Raw genomic sequence first — 19324 nt, 5'->3', positions numbered from 1 at the left:
CCAATTAACACCATCATGTGTTGACAAGGGAATTGTTAACTAACCCACGAAAGTTGGAGTTAACCTACTGGATCTTTTTATGCGGCCCGCAAAGTCGGAGTTAACCTATCACATCTTTGCTCAAGGCCCGCGAAAGTCGGTGTTAACCTAGTGGATCGTTTCCTGCGGCTGACGGAAGTCAGAGTTATCCTCTCAGATAGTTGCTCATGGCCCGCGGAAGTAAGAGTTTGTTGGGTTATGGAGGCTCGATTTGTGTTGGTCCGGTTCATTTTAGAACACTAAATCGGTGGCAGTTATTTAAAGAGGCAGGTGGTAGTTAATTAAAGAGGCATCTGCCTTCTCATCGGTTAACCTGATGGGCCATTGAAGCTACCCCGAGCTCCAACACATCAGCCATGGCTACACATGCCACTGACTTGTTCTCTATCCCTATCAGTTCCCACTTACACGAATTTCCGAATCCTGGAATACCTTGAGGACAAAGAACACTCTCCATATTTAGCATGTAATCTTATAAAGAGACTTTAACTGCTGAAATACTAGTTCTTTAACCACCCGTCCCCTCCCTCTAATCGATCCCGAACAGAACAAGTTTTGACCACCTCAAGTTTATACAAATCAGGAAAACGATCTTTCAGCGGGATATCACTGAGCCATGGATCAATCCAGAACAAAATCGCGTCTCCTTTTCCCACCATACCTTTAAAAAAACTTCGCATCGCCCTTCTCGAGCCTACCGGTTTATCAACACACTTCACTAAGTTCTGCCAGACACCTCTAATATATTTGCAAACCGGGAGAAAAGACCAACCGGAGCCACCCGAGTGAATGGCCTCGACCACTCTCACCCACAAGTTCTCTTTCTCACTTTTAAAACGCCACCCCCATTTGCACAAAAGAGCCATATTTATCGTTCTTAACTTATTTAAACCCAAACCCCCGGTTTTCTTAGAAGAGGTCACCCTATCCCAAGCCACCCAATGGATTTCTTTTTCTTCGCTTGCGCCACCCCATAAAAATTTTATAATCATGCCCTCTAAATCGTTGATCACCTTCTCAGGAGCCTTATACAGTGATAAGTAGTAAGATGGGAGACTTTATAGAACCGAACGAACCAAAATTATCTGACCCCCAAATAGATAAAACCTTAGCTTTCCAAAGAGAGAGACGTCGTTCAAAAACTTCATAAATCGGTCTCCAGTTGTTAATGCGATTCATATTAGCTCCCACCGTCAAGCCTAGGTATTTGAAAGGAAAAGAATCCAACTTACAACCGAACATCTCCGCCATTTCCCCCACCTCTCCGATTGTGGTCCCAATACCGAAAATATTAGATTTCCGGAAATTAATTATGAGCCCGGAGCAAGCATGAAAACACCTCAATATTCTGACAATATTGAGGATATTAGTCTTTTCCCATACTCCCATGATGATCGCATCGTCGGCGTAGAACAAATGCGAGACCTCCGGCCCATCATTTGGCAGGCGAATTCCTTTCAAGATATCAACCTCAATGGCCTTGTCAAGCATACAAGACAAGGCCTCCATCACGATAATGAACAGAAACGGGGAGATGGGGTCCCCTTGCCTCATACCCTTACCGCAATCGAACTCGAAAGTCGGAGAGCGGTTGACCAACACCGAGGCTCTAGCAGAGGAAAGAATACCAAGAATCCAGCCACACCACTTAGGTCGAAAACCCATCTGGCGAAGCACTTCGATGACGAAATTCCAGTTGACGTTATCATACGCTTTCTCGAAGTCGATTTTAAAGAAGAACACCTTCTTATTACGTTTTCTAAGCCAAGCTAAAACTTCGTTGATGATCAACAGACCGTCTAGAATGAATTTCCTACTCACAAAAGCAGATTGAGAATCTAAAACTACTGAACCGATAACTCCTTTCAGCCTAGTTGCTAAAATTTTGGAAATCACCTTATTCACGACTCCAATTAAACTAATTGGCCGATAGTCATTTAATCCCAACGGGTCCCTAGTTTTAGGAATGAGAGCAATAAACGATGAGCCGCAACCCATACTAATCTGACCCGTATCGTGAAATTCAGCCAAAATATTAAAAAAAATCATCCTCAAACAAGTTCCAAAAATGTTTGAAAAATCTGAAGTTGAAACCATCGGGCCCGGGAGCCCGGTCACTACCACAATCGAAAACGGCGGCCTTTATTTCCTCCTTAGTGAATTGATCTTCTAAACCCGTAGCTTCCAAGTCCGAGAGCTGATCGGTATTCGGGCAGATCAACTTCGGACGATCCCCACAATCTTCCACGAATTTGTCTCTAAAAAACCGGAAGACTTCCTTTTTTAACAAAGAAGGTTTCGAAACCCAAACACCATCTACCTCCAGACCATGATCGAATTACACGCCTTCCTGCAGTTGATCACATAATGGAAATATTTGGAGTTTTTGTCTCCGACCTTGGCCGATCTAACTCTAGATCTCTGGATGAGATCCTTGACCTTAGCTTCATCAGCCTCCATAACAATTTTCTTATTTTCCGCATAAATCCACTCTTCCTCCCCGGTCAACTCCCTATAATCGAGTAAAGAATCGAACTCTTCTATCTCCTCTTTAGCAATCGTTATCAAATCTCCTTCCTTCCGAATCATGGCATCCCTCCTATAGATCTCAACCGATTTCGAATGTGCCCAAGCTTCCTAATTAGATTAGAGTCTGGAGGGCCTCCAACACTAATAAAGATGTTATTTGCCTCAATGACATTCTCTTCAAACCCTTGCTTTCCAATCCACGAGTTGAAAACACGGAAAGGACGCGGCCCGAAATTAACAGATTTACAAGAAAGGACAATAGGACTATGATCTGTCCACAAACTAGGCAAAGCACGACAACAAGCTTCCGGTCAGGCGTTGAAGAAATCCGCATTAACCAGAACACGATCTAACTTACTCAATTTTCTCCCGTTGTCGGAGCAGCAAGTGAACTTCTTCCCTTTCATGTCATATTCCATCAGCCCCGTGTCAAATATAAAGGAGTTAAAATTGTTAGCACACGTTTGTTTAAACGTGCAGTTTCTTCTTTCTTCACGAAACCAGACCGCATTAAAATCACCGGTAATAACCCAAAAGCCATCATTCGCAATCGTAACACCCTTAAGGAGATCCCAAATATCCTTCTTCGCCGACACCCCTTGGGGAGCATAAACATTTAGAACATTTACTGTTGAGTCGCACCCGACCAAACTCCCCTTTAGATGAAAAAAAATGTCTATGTTAAATTAACTCTTCCAAATAGAAGTAACCTCACAAATTATTAATTGATTTTACATGAAACACCAAATAGAAGTAACCTCACAAATTATTAATTGATTTTACATGAAACAAGCATAATGAATTTGAAGTTACTTGATCTTTATTTATTATAATTATATGAACAAATATAAATTATCACTTATAATGCATAATCATTGTTTTGAAATTTGATTGGCATCAATAATTATTCATTCATCTTTTATTTAGCTTGTTAAAATTTAAAACAATTAAAACCTAAATACAAGCCAATTAAGAGTAATGTTTAATAAAAACTAACTTAAAAATATTTTAAAGTGTAGGAAATATTTATATAACAATATGTATATTTAAACCATATCATTGACGAAATAAGAAAATAAATCTTTGTGATTCTCAAGCATCACATATCTGAAGATTTTTTTACCCCAAAGTTAGGTAGATTTTTGAAAAGACAACAGATCTGGAAGTGTTTTTTTGGATTTGTTGCTCTTCTTGAGCTTTTCAAAAACAGATGCCGAACCAAAAAGAGAATCAAATATGTGGTTCGTTTTCGTGTTTCACGGATGACGTCAATAAAGAAACACCAAACTAACCCAAGTTAAGACTAGCTTGATATCTCAAACGAGACTAGATAATCACCAATCTAACCCTGGTGGGCTTAGATTAATGTTCACCGGTCTTCAAGATGAACGAACCTACACTTCGATCTTCTTCTCTGATTGCTCGAGACCTGCCATGGAAGAGTGGGGGAGTAAAGGTGACGGCCAAGAGTTTCCTTTTATTCACACACAAAAATATAGTGGAAGCCAAGAGTCCATTTACATGAGAGATGAAGACCCTTTATATAGAGAACTCCATGGCCACCATCATGAAACCCTAACGTTAATGAGCCAAGCCCGGTTAGCGGGTTACCTCCACAGCCCCATGCCCGTTGGGCCTTGATTAGTAAAAATTAATATAACAAATACAACACGTAATGTAATAAGTAAATGTCTTATTACGATAAAATACTCGTAAACTCATTCCATGTCGCTTCATCCAAAGACCTATTAGTTTAAGCCAAGGAATGTGATATAACTTAACAATCTTCTATTTCCATTTTTCAATCAAACAAAATAAAGCTTTTGCCTAATTTTAGGTCAACGGTAGATCCATCTCCAAATCGAATATAACATGTGACATTCTCATTTGCATCATCGAACTTCGTTTCTATTTATGTCATAGAATTATTTGTCCAAATATCACACGCGAAAATGATATTTCACTTGAGTTTGTTATCAAAAGACTAAATGTTTGTTTGTTTAATAAATGAACGAGCATGCATAAGGAATTTCGTTCGATAAATGAACAAACACAAACAAAAACTATGCTCGTTAGACTGTGTTTGTGAGCATTCGATAATGTGTTTGCTTACGTCTGCTTATATTCATTACTGTTTGTTTGTTAAAGGTTTTTAATACCAATTGATAAGTCTTCCAATCTTATCATATTGATTTAGGCAAAATTATGAACTATAAGACAAAATATAAGTGTATTATGTGACTAAATATATGTATAAATAAGTATTATTTATGAATGGGATAATGGAGAATGTACAACTCTTTGTTTTGTTTTTTTCTTTTTGATTTGTATTTCAATTTTCAAAGGCGGACAAGGTGTCCACTTTCATAACTATGTTAATTCCCACAAGTCATCAACTACCGCATCTTCAAAGCTAGGAAAAATGTATATATCTTCTTCCTAATGTTCAGTGTTTCTCTTATTTGAGTAGATGATGCTATGGATATGAGCACTATAGAGTCATTGCAGTACGACTTTGAAGTTGTAAAAGTAGCTACTAATGACTTTTCTGACGATAATAAACTGGGAGAAGGTGGATTTGGATCTGTGTACAAGGTAATAACAAGAATGCATTTTTTTCAGACTAATTTAATAAGTGAAACGAGAACCTTAAGTTTACGTGAAATTTAAAATATTAGGGAAGTCTTCATAATGGACAAGAAATAGCAGTGAAGAGGTTGTCAAAGGATTCTGGACAAGGTGAAATAGAATTCAAGAACAAGGTCATGCTTGTTGCAAAGCTGCAACATCGTAATTTGGTTAGACTGCTTGGTTTTAGCTTACAAGGATCCGAAAGGCTTCTCATATATGAGTTTATGCCAAATGGAAGCCTTGATCAATTTATATTTGGTATGTTTTTCTTTTTTACAATAAGGGATTGAATTGTGTGCTACCAAAATTATCATACAACACAAACACTCATGTTTGAAAATTTTGTAGTCATCTACGTGGTGTAAATATTATGTTATGTTAGAAATTACTATTATTTACTTAATTGCATTTGTGGTTTTAACAAAAACAATTCTTACTGAACATTCTGTCATCCTTGTTTCAGATCCACCTAAGCGTGTGTTGCTTGATTGGAATAGACGTAACAAAATTATAAAGGGGATTGCTCGTGGCCTTCTTTATCTTCATGAAGACTCGCGTTTGAGGATAATTCATCTATAAATTCAAAAGAAAATCCACAAATTAAAGGCTTAAGGAGGGGAAATATGTAAAAATCCTTTAGATTAGATTTTACATTTTCTTAAGATTGAAATAATGTTTTAAGATGACATAAAATCAAAGGATTTTTACATATTTCCCCTCCTTAAGCCTTTAAATTACATGCATATTTCCCCAATGTTAAAAGTTTAATTACATATTTCCCCTGCTAATATCAAGTTACCAATTTGCCCTCTTCAATTTGCAATACCCACATACCAACTGCTGGAAAACCAAACGTTGGTCTGAAACATTAGAAGGAGAGCACGAAGTAACCAATGTTCACGACAATTTGCCAATCGATTCTGGTATGCATTCACGCAAACGTAAAAGTAACCAACGTTCTTGACAACCCTTTCATCTTTTTCGTTCGATTCATCTCAAACGGCGGTTCCGGCAGCCTCTTTGCCGTTCGATTCATCGCAAACGGCCATTCCGGCAGCCCTTTCGTCTTTCCCGTATGGTATGTTGGATATTAAGTATTTTTCTTTTTGGAACGCATATAAGAAGATGAATTCGCCTAACTGTTAGCTCACTAAACATTACATCTTGACACTTAATTCAACAATAGATAAAGTAATAAAAAAAACTCATCTTGACACATACGTATCCATTGCTCTTAAATTATTATGAAAATCTCAGTGTATACACAATATCTCTTTTGATGAATATGACCTTATTGAACTTCCACCAATATTTATATTTAACTGTACAGCTCAACTGAAACTAAAAGTGAATAATACTAACAATAAACATCTATATGCATAAATCATAATGTTCACTTTAGGAAAAATAGACGAATTCATAATGAATTCCTTTTTGTTCCATGTGATGCAGGTTGCTTGTTGCGGCCGTGATTGTCTCACACTTGACGTGTTTGCTTGAAGATAGTAGCAGTTTTGCTAACAATTAAAAAAATCAACTCCAGTTGAATTTATTAGCTTCTTTAGGTTTGTCTTAATGGATATATGTAATTGTTACTATTAAGAAGGGATATATGTAAATTAGCTTATTAAGGGTAAAATGGTCATTTAGTTAATTAGTTATGATGATTAATGGGAAGATATGTAATATAAGTAGTTTAGGGAGGTGAAATATGTAATTAAATGTTTAGCATTGGGGAAATATGTAATAAATGAAGTTAGGGAGAGGATATATGTAAATGCCCCAAAAATAAAATATTGGTGATTACCGAAACATATTAAGGGTATGTTTGGTAAGATGTAATGCAATGAAGTAGGAATGGAATGGGAAAAGGAATTGAATGAACAAGGGAATGAAAAAGACCATTACCATTCATTTGTCCTTTTTGGTTAACTTATGAGTAGGGATGAGCATTTTGTCCCATATACCCGTACTTGTACTCGTACCGAACTCGTACATGTACCCGTACCCGTACCGATTTAGCCTATTCGGTACGGGTATTGGTACTCATTTTTGTTGAATTTTGGTACGGGTACTATCGGGTACAGGTACGGGTACGGTATGGGTACATTTGGTATTTTGAACCTGTTTGGATTATATAAGGGTTTAATTGAGATTTTCATATTTAATATATAAAATAAATTCTTCAATCATGTTATTATTGAACAAGTACCAAACGTTTCTTCAAAATTGAATAATATATCATAGACTCAAACAAACAAACAAACAAATCACTTAAAATCGGCGACCGAGTTAGGTTTCTTCAATACTATCTTATCATTAAATCAATGGCCAATTTGGTACCTGTACTAAATTGGTACACGTCACGTACATGTGCAAGTACCGATACCCAGACTAATTTAGGTTGTTTGTTACTTGTACCGGTACCGGTTCAAGATCGTCGAAAATTTGGAAATAAAAAGGCAAAAGTGGTAGAAAAATGGGTATTGTACCAAAATACACGTACTCGTACCATACCGAAAAATGTGGTACGAGTATTGGTACGTGTTTTTATTGATTTTTGGTACGAGTACAAACGGGTACAAGTACGGGTACGGGTACTGTCCCACGCTCATCCCTACTTATGAGAATGAAATGGATAATTACTTTATGTTGTCTGCCTGTCTGGTATCCAAAAATATTGTAGGAATGAAATAGAAATAATAAAAACATTTCTATCTCAAAATATATTTTTTTACAAAAAAAAAATTGAAATGGCGACGGTGGTGGTGGTAGCTCCGCCAATGAAAATGATTGTGATGGCGGTCAGGCGGCAGAGGCGGTGGTTATGGTGGGGGTGGCGGTGGTAGCATTGGTAGTGATGGTGATGGTAGGGTGGCGACGGTGGTGGTGGCGGTCAGCCAACGACAATGGTGGCGGCGGTTATGGTCAGGTGACGGTGGTAGTGCTGGTGGTGGTGGCAAAGGTGGTGGCGACGGCGACAGTGGCGATCAGGTGGTGATGGTGGTGATGGTAGTGGTGGTGGTGGTTGTTATGTGGTGGTGGGTTGAGAAAGTAAGGTGAGGGAGGAATGCAATAGAAAAAAAGGAGGTGAGAATGCAGTGGTGGATCCAGGAAATTTTCTTACAGGGGTCAGAAATTTTTTTGGTCCATACTCAGTAATTATCTATATATAAATTTTTTTCTGTTTGGTTCAGAAATTCGGGTTGGGTCAAATTGGTATATAATTTTTTGATCTGATTAAGATTTTCCAGTCGGGTCGGGTCATATAAAAAAATAATTAAACAAAATCTCATATATCGAAAAAAAAAGTAAGTGAAACATCGCTAAAAATGCATAATTAAAATACAGTATATTTATAATTGAAATTTATGGGTTTTTAGTTTTTGAAATACAACTATAACATCATCTAGTTTGACATCTTAAGCAAGTCTTAGTAAAAAGCAAATACAACTATATAATTTAACCTAGCAAAGAAATTAGTAAAAAAGCAACTGAAGTCTAGTAGAATAAAATGTGTCGTTCAAAAAGAAGAAAAGAAAAAGAAAAAAAGTTATTTTAAATTTTTATTATTAGTAAATATTTAAGAAATGATGCTATCTTTAACGGAAACCGGTACAAATTAGTAGTGTGGTTTGTGGTACGAAATAGGCCGAACATGGCCTCGATAACTTGGGAGAAATGACGAGCCTTTGAAGTATGAGGGTGTACTAGTAATTTGTAAGTTAACGAATAATGATTCTGGGTGGTATGGTAAATCGTACTTTTGACTCTGTTGGTTAGCACCTGCTACTCCAAATTCGTGTTAATCATATATAATAAGCTAGTTTTATCATTTAGAAAAAATTATAAGGATATTTAAGGTTGAGTATTTGGAAACGTGCTCCATGTGTCAGACACTTTTTTACTTTGAAACAAGATTTTCTTAGGCTATGCGTAATGGAGGAGCTACAAATTGGCGAATTACGACACATGGCGCCCGGTCAGCAAAGGGTAGAAATTCGTGTTAATCATGTATAATAAGCTAGTTTTATCATTTAGAAAAAATTATAAGGATATTTAAGGTTGAGTATTTGGAAACGTGCTCCATGTGTCACACACACTTTTTTACTTTGAAACAAGATTTTCTTAGGCTATGCGTAGTGGATGAGCTACAAATTGACGAATTACAACACATGGCGCCCAGTCAGCGAAGGGTAGAAATTTGTTTTTGGGGTGTAATGGTGTTGTAGCTCCTCCAGTGACACGCCACCTTTTTTTATTATTTTATTTTGTAATTAAAGTAAATACACAAAAACCATTTAAGTTATTAAAATTTATTAAATTAACTAAATAAAAGAAATATAAATTACAATCAAAATACAAAAACACACCAAAAAATAAAATAAAAAATGCATATAAAAATACTAATCTTCGTCCTCGTCCTCGTCCTCGTCTTCATCTTCGTCTTCGTTCTCCTCCTCGTCCACATCTTCCTCCTCTTCTTCGTATTCGTCCTCTACTTCAACGGGACGATTATCTCACATGTGTTGAACCAAATCCGCCTTAAGCTGGTTATGTATCTCACTTGATGTGAGCTCGTGAAGGTTTTGCGTCCGTTGCTCTGGGTTGGTTGAGGGAACTGTTCTGGAACGCTTCCTGGTATATAGTGTTGACATATTCCTTTGTCAGTTTCTTCTAAAATCATATTATGCAATATAATACACGTATAATGGCATCGTTCATTTTTGCCATCATCCATACACGGCATGGGTTTTTCAAATAATGTCAACGTTTTTTAGAACCCTGATATAATGCTAAATATATGTGTTTCCCTTGTATATTTTAAGTAAATATTTTAATAGTTTTTGTTCGTTTTTAGTCGAGATTTGTATACTACTAACGTTTTTGTGTGTCATAGGTTCCGGGAGTTGATCGTGATTAAAAAGGGCGAAAAACGAGCTAAAACAAGCCGAAACGGAAATCCGGAACGCGTAAGGAAGAACCAGAACAGAGAACCGGTCAGACCGACCGGCCCCCATGGAGGAGCACGCTGCGCCACGCGAAGGCAGAAGGCCAAAAGCCCTTGGCGCGGCGCCTAGGCACAACTGAGCTAGATTATTTTCGTTTTTGTTTCTTGTCGGGCCTTGTTTTCGCTATTTAAACACCTTTAACTTAAACCTGACATAACCTGGAAATTACCAACCGAATTTGGGAGACTTTGGAGCCATCTTTCACGTTTGTTGGTGATTTTGAAGGCGAGAGAGCATCCGGTGAAGAGCTACACGTTCACGTTCGAGTTTACGGGTTTTATCATCTTCGATTTCCCATTTTCTTATATTTTCACCATGTTTTCAGTTTTGATTGTTTTGTTTGATTTAGACTTTAAGATGGTAGGCTAAATTCCATAGACTGCCTAGATCGTGATGAACCTTAGTTCGGTTTGATTTTATTTGGATTTTCGTTTCGTTATGGATGTTATGTTCTAAGTAAATGGTTTAGTTTGATTTAATTGATGCGTATGATTGCTTGGTTTTATTTACTTGAATTTATTGTTTCACATTGCCCTTGTTGATTGTTTCATAGGATAGGGTTTTGTTAGGTCATTTACTGTGTGTTCTTGACTAGTTTGTGATTAATATGCATTAAAATCATGGAAACAATAAAATCAAGTAAATAAATAAAAGTGAGTTGCTAGTCTAAAAAGCTGTAAAGTGATAAGCTATTAATAGATCTTTGCTTGTCGGGATTGCTAGATTTAGTTTTTCGTAAGGATTCCGTCTAGGTTTTATTGTCAGCTTAGTCTATTAAATTAATTGGGTCGGCTTTGCTATCTTTTGAATTTCGCGCTGTAAGGTAGGTTTTCGTCATAAAAGATACTTAGACATAAGCGATTAAATAACCGTAAGGAAGTTTAATATAAAACTGGTGAGTCTTAAAACTTGTTAGAAATTCATAGGCGTCTTCTTGAAGTTCAAGGGTCCTGTTCGGGTTTTCTGTCAAGGGTCTATTTTATGATCCCAGTTCCATAACGTGAATTTTTTCCATTAATTAATAATCGTAACTTTGGGGATTCTGGCCTGGGTAGTTATTTTAATCATCTGAATTAATCCAAGTTTTCTAAATTGTTTATTAGATAAATTAAATTAGGTTAAAGTTTTATTAATTAATTAATAAGTAATGATTATGTTTTATTATTATTATAATAATTATGGTTTGTTTTATTTTTATATTAATTAGTTTATTAATAGTTTAATTAAAGTAATCATTAGTTAATTATTATTAGAGTTTTAATTAATTAGTTTTAAAATCCCCCTCAAATATTATTAATAAATAGTCTTGTCTTGTAGTTGAGTCTAATTTGCTAGTTTCGTAATTTAAAGAGTCTCGTGGGTTCGATATCCGGACTTACTTAGATGTATTAGAGTCGATCGGTTCACTTGCCGGTTAGTAGTTTAAGTTAAGTTTAAGGGTCTAGAGTATTACTTAGTGTCTAGATTAGTATAATTTTAGTTGTTTATTATTTGACTACTTTTAGCACATCAAACCCCGAAACACCTCTCGATTTCCTTTCGCGTAGACTCTTGCTTCTTCTTAAAGTATTCTCATTTTTCTTCAATTAAGTCTTGAAACATTTTGACGATGATCGAGTACTTTTGATATATCCCATCTCCCAAATAGTATCTGTGATGATAGGTGTCGTTGGCATAAAACGGTAAGACCGGTATGCTTCGGCTGATGTAATATTCTAGCACGGCAGACGCGTTGAGAACGTTTAAGTAGTTGGAACTGACGGAGCCGAAGTAGGCCGACCATATCAAGAGGTCGTGTGAACAAATGGCTTGAAGACTAACCGTTGGCACTCCATGGTCACCACGAGTGTATTGACTCCACTCCCAATGCTAACCATGACTTAACAATCACATAAAGGTATGTTCTTGATCTTAAAGATTACGTTTTTCATGAACGGTTGGCCATGAAACTTAACCCTAGAGTAGATCGGGTCTAGATGTTTCATAAAAATGCAAAGTTGATGATTAAATGAACTTGTTGGGCTTAAGGCAATTTACGGCTCATAGATAAACCCTAGACATAACCTATGACGTTTTAACACTATAAATGTTTAAACTTTACGACTAAAACGGGTTAAATCTTGAAGCCGTGGGGTTAATGGGTGTTAAACGGTTAGGAAGGGTGGTTAAAATTCATGATATCGACCAACAGAAACCTACTAGGCTAAGGGAAGAAATGAAAAGATAGAAAAATGAGCTGATAGCATCTGAACTGAGGGATTCTCGGTCAAGGCTGGGAGTTCTCGATCAAAGCTGGGAGTTCTTGGTCAAACCGGGGGTTCTCGGTCAAAGCCGATGGTTTTCGGTCAACCAAAGTTTTCTCGGTGACGAGTTCTCTGCCAAAGGGTTCTCGGCTGATCATTTCTCTGTTGGGTTTTGGCCTAAGTCCAATTGGGCCCAGATACACTAATGGACAGTTGGGCCCAGATAGTGGACGGTTGGGCCTGAATTAACTAAGTCCACATGAAGCTAAGGTCATATCTAATTTAAAATAAACTAGCCCATTTTCATGAACTAAACAACGAGCCCAACCTAGGAAATTATATGGTTAATTAACAAATATATATTTAAAAGTTAGCCGAGCTCAGTTAAAGAAGGGGATAACGATTAACGGAGAGCGTAACAGGATCCAGGTGAGTTTCTAGCCTCATTTCTTGTTATGTTTTCCGGGCTGTGTGCATACTCGATGTGATTAGTTAATACACTTACCTTAATTGGTAAGTGTATGCCTATTATGATATATGTGAAGATTATTAATAAATGCTTGACAATACATGAACGATCTTCGGATATTGCATGTACTGTTAGGAGATAGTTTAAAGATGTGATTGTTTATATATGTTGTATGTATGATGTATGTATGTTATAGATTAATGAGTATGTAAGAAAGTATATATAAAATCAATAAAAGGAAAAGGAAAGTATGATATGAAGGAATTGACGGTAAAGGGTGGCAGACCCTAATAATATCTGTGAAGGAGGGTGGCAGACCCTAATAATATATGTGAGGATATAGGGCGAGAGGCTCTTTAAGGGTGGCAGGCCCTGATAATATCTGTGAGGATATAGGGCGGAGGCTCTTTAAGGGTGGCAGACCCTAATAATATCTGTGAGGTTATAGGGCGAAAGGCTCTTTAAAACGTATAAGTATGTATGTAATGAACGATAAAATATGAAGTACGAAAGAAGGAAAGTATGAAAGTAAGAATGAAAGCATATAATTATCTAAGCATGAAAGAAAGAAAAGAAGGTCAAGTATGTAATATTAGGAAGTATTGTATGTTGTATGATTAACTAGAACTCACTCAGCATAGCTGACTTTTAGTATGCACGCAGGCGAGTAGGATGAAGCAGTTTGCTTGAGGGGGACACGTGGCATTGAATAAGAGGCTAACATCGGAAGACTCAAGGCGTTCATGTTAAATGTTTTGGTTTATTTAGAAAGACAAGATGTTTGTTTTAAAATAAGTTATGGATTAATGTAATGTTTTATGACTGTTTTTTATATTCCGCGAATGTTTAAATTAACTTTGATATAATAAACGACGTTTATGAGTAAATCCAACATCCAAACGTGAGGCACCGGTAACGGGGCCTTACAAACACCCAAGTAAAACGTGAGTAGTCATCAGTAATAACGAGACAATAAGAGCTGCGAGAAAGACTCAAAACATGAACCGGACCGAAAAGGTCCATATGCAATAATTGAAACACTGATGAAATGGTATTAATCAATTTTGTTTTATGAGATTTTCGATTATGTTTACCCAATGCACAAGCCACACACTTTTCAATAGTAACAAAATCTTTGACGGGTAAACCTCGCACCAAATCATTTTTAGCAAGACGGTTTAAGTTTTTCACATTTGCATGACCAAGACGACGATGCCAAAGCATGGCATTATGTTCTGACACTTTTGAAAATAAGCAGGTTATTTCATCAGGAACATTTTTGTTCATGTCGATCACATAAGCGTTATCTTTTCTTTGTGATCGAACAAGAATCCAGTCTTCTGGTATAATGATACCAGGTTTTAAAATTAAACACTCTTTATTAGTGAAATGAGTTGAGAAACCTTTATCACAGACTTGTGACACGCTCAACAGATTGTGCTTCAACTCAGGAACAAAATTAACGTTCTCAAATTTTAGAACACTGTTACTTACAGTACCCTTCTACGTGATCTTCCCTTTTTCTCCTCCCGCAAAGGAAACATACCCACCGTTAAAAATTTGAATGTCGTGTAGCTGGGAAATGTCTCATGTCATGTTCCTGAAACAACCACTATCAACATACCAAGGTCTGATGATATTCCTACATAGATGTTCCTGCACAATGTGCGAGATTAGTTAGACTTTGGTACCTAGTCTATGGTTACACTGGGTGACCCTGACTCATCTAAAGTTGTCACAAGTTTCCATGACATATCCTTGTGATCATCTAACATTGAATTCGATGTCTCTTTTACCGGAGACTTAGGCAACCATTCATGTCTACCATTGTAAGATTTGGCATTATTTGTACGAATGGATTACTTGGACTCTGGTATGTGAGTGGGAGACACAAATGTTTCTGACTTTTCCACTTGTTTTGGTTTAGAAGCCGTGTTTGTTTTTGAAACAGAAGCACTGTTTCTACCACTTCTACGAAACATGTTAGGCTTGGTCTGATGAGGACTAAACCTACCAGATTTGTTTCTGTTCCAATCATCATCAGAGGAATTAGCCTTGTTATACCTGAAATTTCACTTATAGGTATTACGAGGCATATTCCTATAACATAATCCATAGTAAGGAACGTATGGACAACGTAGACAATTTCTAGCAATATGACCAAGACTGCCATAGTTAAAACAAGTTTGACGTTTTATATAGGATCTATCTTGGTCAACTCCTTGTCTGGATCGGTTGTGTGGACTAGTTGGCTTTGCCTTATGTTTACTGCTTGACACATAATTTGACTTACCACCTTGTTTATCATTAGAGCATCCCTCTTTAACAAACTTAGGTAGTGAGTATTTATTAGAACTTTTCGAATTTTTAAACTTATTAAAAACCATATTGTCAGAATTCAAAGTTTTAACGGAATCAACCACACAAGTATCTTTGCTCTTAAAAATAGAGCCCACACAAACAGTCGGAATAACATATTTCAAAACATGTAATTTTAAAGAAACAACAAAAATAACGTCTTTATTAATTGAAAGACGAGACTCATCATCCTCATCAGTCAATTCTCAATGATTAATCTATATGCACATGAGGCAAACATATTAGAATCGTTCACATATGAAGTGGATGCAGTGGCCATTACGGAGTCAACCTTTTCAATTTTGGTAGGTTTACCATACTTCATATCCTTTACCTTTTCTCCCTGCTCTTTGGTAAGAGGAAGGCCGGTATAGTTGTCATTGTATGGTGGGGGTACTTGGCTGTATTCTATACCCTCACCTTCATTTTCTTTCCACCATAATTGATTTTCAATCATGCAATTGACTACTTTACTGGAACCATCAAATTTTCTAAAGTCTAGTTCAGCCCTTTTAAATTTATTTGTTAGATTTGAAACTTCTAACTTACAGGCTTCCAGTTCAGCAGATAATTCAACGATTTCTGTTTGGCATCTAGGTGGTGACAGCATTTTAGACTGAAATCAGATTTGCGTTTGGAAAAATCCTTTTATAGTGCCTCAATTTTATCTAGAAAAGACTTTTCATTTTTCTTAAATTTATGGTTTTTGGATTTCACCATTTCCATTTCTCTAAGCAAGTTACTGTTGTGAGATTTGTAGAGATCAACTTTATTAATACAAGCCTGAGAACATAATTGAGAACTTACCTGAGACGAGCTGGTAGAAGTAAATGCCATAAAAGCAAATTGAAGTTCCTTGACTTGTTCCTCAGCATCATTTTCTTCTTCAGCATCTTCAACATGAGCAAAGTTGGCAGTCATATAATTTATGTTGAGAGCAGCCATCTGATCATTCCAGGAGAACTGTTGAGCTACCATACCCCTTTCACCATCACCCGAACTACCCCAGCCTCTCCTCTAGCATTTCCCACAGGAACCAACGCCCTTTCCATGTTTCCTTCCTTGGCTGGATTGGTACATTCACGAGCAAAGTGACCCGGCTCGTGACAATTGTAACACCTCAGAGTGTCCTTGTTAAAATCCACCTTCTGATTATTTGGCACATTCCAATTATTCCTTCCCGTTCTCTTTGTAAATTTCTTAACCCGAAACACTGCCGTGGTAATCTTCCAAGAGATATCCATTTCTTCTACATCATCTGGATGAATTTGATCAAGCTCAGCAGCAACTACAGGTTAAACCAAATCTCCAACAAGAAATCATTGTAGCACTTCATGAATCCCGCCATTAAAGCAATGTTCTCTTGAGTTTCCTTTGAGATAGGGGAAATCTGACTAGAATTTTTACTAGAAGAAACACCGAATGATTGAGGTTTAACATTAGCAGTAGGAGATTGAGCAGGTTTAGCGAAGAAAACTGGAGTTGGTTGTGGTGAAACTGGAGAGAATTGACCCTGAGTGGACTTAAACATTGAGAAGTTGCCTTGAGGTTGAAATTGTTGTTGTCCATGAGTAGTCTTGAACATTGAGAAGTTGTCTTGTGAGGTGAGTGCATTATTGGAAGCAACACTGTAACCTTCTGCGTTGTAGGAGTTTGCATGGTTTATAGCACGTTCTTTGACATCCATATCACATGCCTTGATGATAGCCATAACCTCAGACAGTATCAGCCTGTTGAGATCTTTCGTCTTCTTGATAACTGCAACGGTCATATCCCAACTTTGAGGCAATGAGTTCGCCAACTTATTGTTTATTTCAGCAGCTGTTAAATTGATGCTTGCAGATCTCATCTCAGTCACAAGAGCAATGAACCTATGCGGCTATGTTTCCAACGATTCTCCTAAGATGTGATTAAGCATATTAAATTTTTGTCTCAACAAATCTTGACAACTTCTTCTCATGTCTTCATTACCCTCGTACACCTCAATCAAGGCTTCCCATAGTGCCTTAGCATATTGCAGTTTCCTAAAACCCAAGGCAATTTCAGGTGAGAGTGCCATAGTTAATGTTGAAAGTGCCTTTTCATCTTCCTCAATTTTCTCAAAATCAGCATCATCATATAGTTCAGGAGGCTTCACATCAACTTCCTATGAGTTCTCACGTTGGTAGGTGGTAACTTGAGGACCCCTAACAATACTTCTCAAAACTTTAGCATATTTCATTTTAACATATTTTTAGAATATGAATTTCCACTCGCTAAACCCCTCATGAGACAGCAGACGGGGTATGCGAGTAGTGGTTCCCATTATGGAGTCCAGTTCTTGGTGAAGTGTAGCATTGGATGATCCATTACCATTGGTTATTTGGTCCATCTTATTCTCACAGTCCAGTTATCCTAAAGTCCAATAATCAAAGCCTATCAGGCACAAGATTAGATCACAGTCAGCGTTGACCGAGAACCCACTTTGACCGAGAACAAGAATTGACCGAGAACTAAATGATTTGACCGATAATACATGTTTTATGACGAGAGCTGAATGATTTGACCGAAAACACTTGATTTTGGCTGAGAACGATCAAATATGGCAAAAAAACCCTTGTTTATGGCCGAGATCTCCTTGTTTTAAGCCGAAAACTATGAAATACAACCAAGTAAACCCGAGAACTCGTTTGACCAGAAGATTTTGGTAACAACTAAATCCCAAGATTGGTGGGATTTGAATTATTTCCAAAGATAACCTGAACTTTGGCCAAAATTAGCACTTCTTCTTCTCCGATACACTGATCACCGGAAAACAAAACCAAAACCACTAAACGCACTTAGATCTTGAATCCGTTGATATTAAACTGAGCCTTGAATGGTTCAAAAGTCTCTGATACCAATTGTAAGTCCCGAATCTGGATCTTTCAATATGATATCAACAAACCCAACGTTATTGTGGAATATAACGTAAGGTGATTCACAATAGACTAGACTAGTACGTTAGAGCACGAGATGATGCTTCAAAACACACGTTAGATTAACGTCGGGTGCTTAAGCACTAGGTTACACAAACACTCGTTCACCACAACAATATGAACAGCCAACCTTGAACCTTATACAAGATATCTATATATAATGGAAACACACAACCTAGCCCACATAAAGCCCAAGCCCACCGAGATTATAAAGAGATCTCGGTTTACATACATACATCCAAACACGAAATACATTAAACTACAACTAAGTACAAACCAACTAAAAGTAGACCCACAATCTCCTTAAACACTTGTTGTTGCACTTGACAAATTCTCTGACTCTCCTTAATTATTTGATCCCAAATTTCGGAAGGGTTCGGGGTATCCGGGGAATCCATTTTGAGATAGAATGAAACGAAAATGTGAAGAAGTATGAAATGATGAAAATGGGTGAGAAATGGGTTGAATTGGTTTGGTATTTATATTAAGTTTCTATTTATTTATTTATTATTCTTTTTTATTTAATATATAACCGTTCAACGGTCAAATAATTAAAATATTATAATTTTCTTTACACAAACCAGCGACATATCATTCTCCCCCCCCCCCCCTTTATTGCCCCACATTTCGCCGAGAGGGGGGAGTGTTCTCACCCCACATGTCGCCCAGTACGCATAGTCTTACAAAATTACCTCTACTACTATAAATGACCAAAAAATTGTTAAAATCCAGTCATCTTCTCCAAAATTTACTCATTGATGGGAAAATTTGCAGGCTATTGTGAACTCCTTTTTCACAATCTATTCTCAGGCCATCTTTCTTTCTTCATTTTTTCGGTATTTGATAGGGGTCGGTGTCGAAATTTTACAGTGTCGGTTGGAATTTTAACATAACACTAAACTTTTTTTTTCACAAGATACGGCCGACCCTCACAACCGAAGCATAGGTCCTTTAATTCAATTTGGTCAGGCAAATTGAACTGATCGATATAGCATATCATCAATTTGGCTGGATCATTTTTGCCTATATCGATAGTTTCTTTTTATTTGATCCTTTCAAGTTTATACCCCACCATTCGTTCCATAA

The 19324-nt window shown here is 37.1% G+C and overlaps 1 protein-coding gene across 1 annotated transcript in view; it reads left to right on the top strand.

Moving 5' to 3' along the window:
- Positions 1–5778, top strand: part of LOC143599029 (cysteine-rich receptor-like protein kinase 26) — a 36840-nt gene extending 31062 nt beyond the window's left edge. The window contains exons 3-5 of the mRNA XM_077077094.1: positions 5039–5163; positions 5247–5457; positions 5663–5778. Coding sequence (XP_076933209.1) covers positions 5039–5163; positions 5247–5457; positions 5663–5778 — 452 coding nt within the window. The remainder of the gene's footprint in view (positions 1–5038; positions 5164–5246; positions 5458–5662) is intronic.
- The last annotated feature ends 13546 nt before the right edge of the window (positions 5779–19324 follow it).

Source organism: Bidens hawaiensis, unplaced genomic scaffold (genome assembly GCF_021521415.1).
Source record: "Bidens hawaiensis isolate Kalapana, Puna unplaced genomic scaffold, B.hawaiensis_p1.1 tig00051403_1, whole genome shotgun sequence".
In the NCBI taxonomy this organism is placed as follows: domain Eukaryota; kingdom Viridiplantae; phylum Streptophyta; class Magnoliopsida; order Asterales; family Asteraceae; genus Bidens; species Bidens hawaiensis.
Note: the sequence above shows the minus strand (reverse complement) of the source record. Positions and strands in the feature narration are given on the sequence as shown.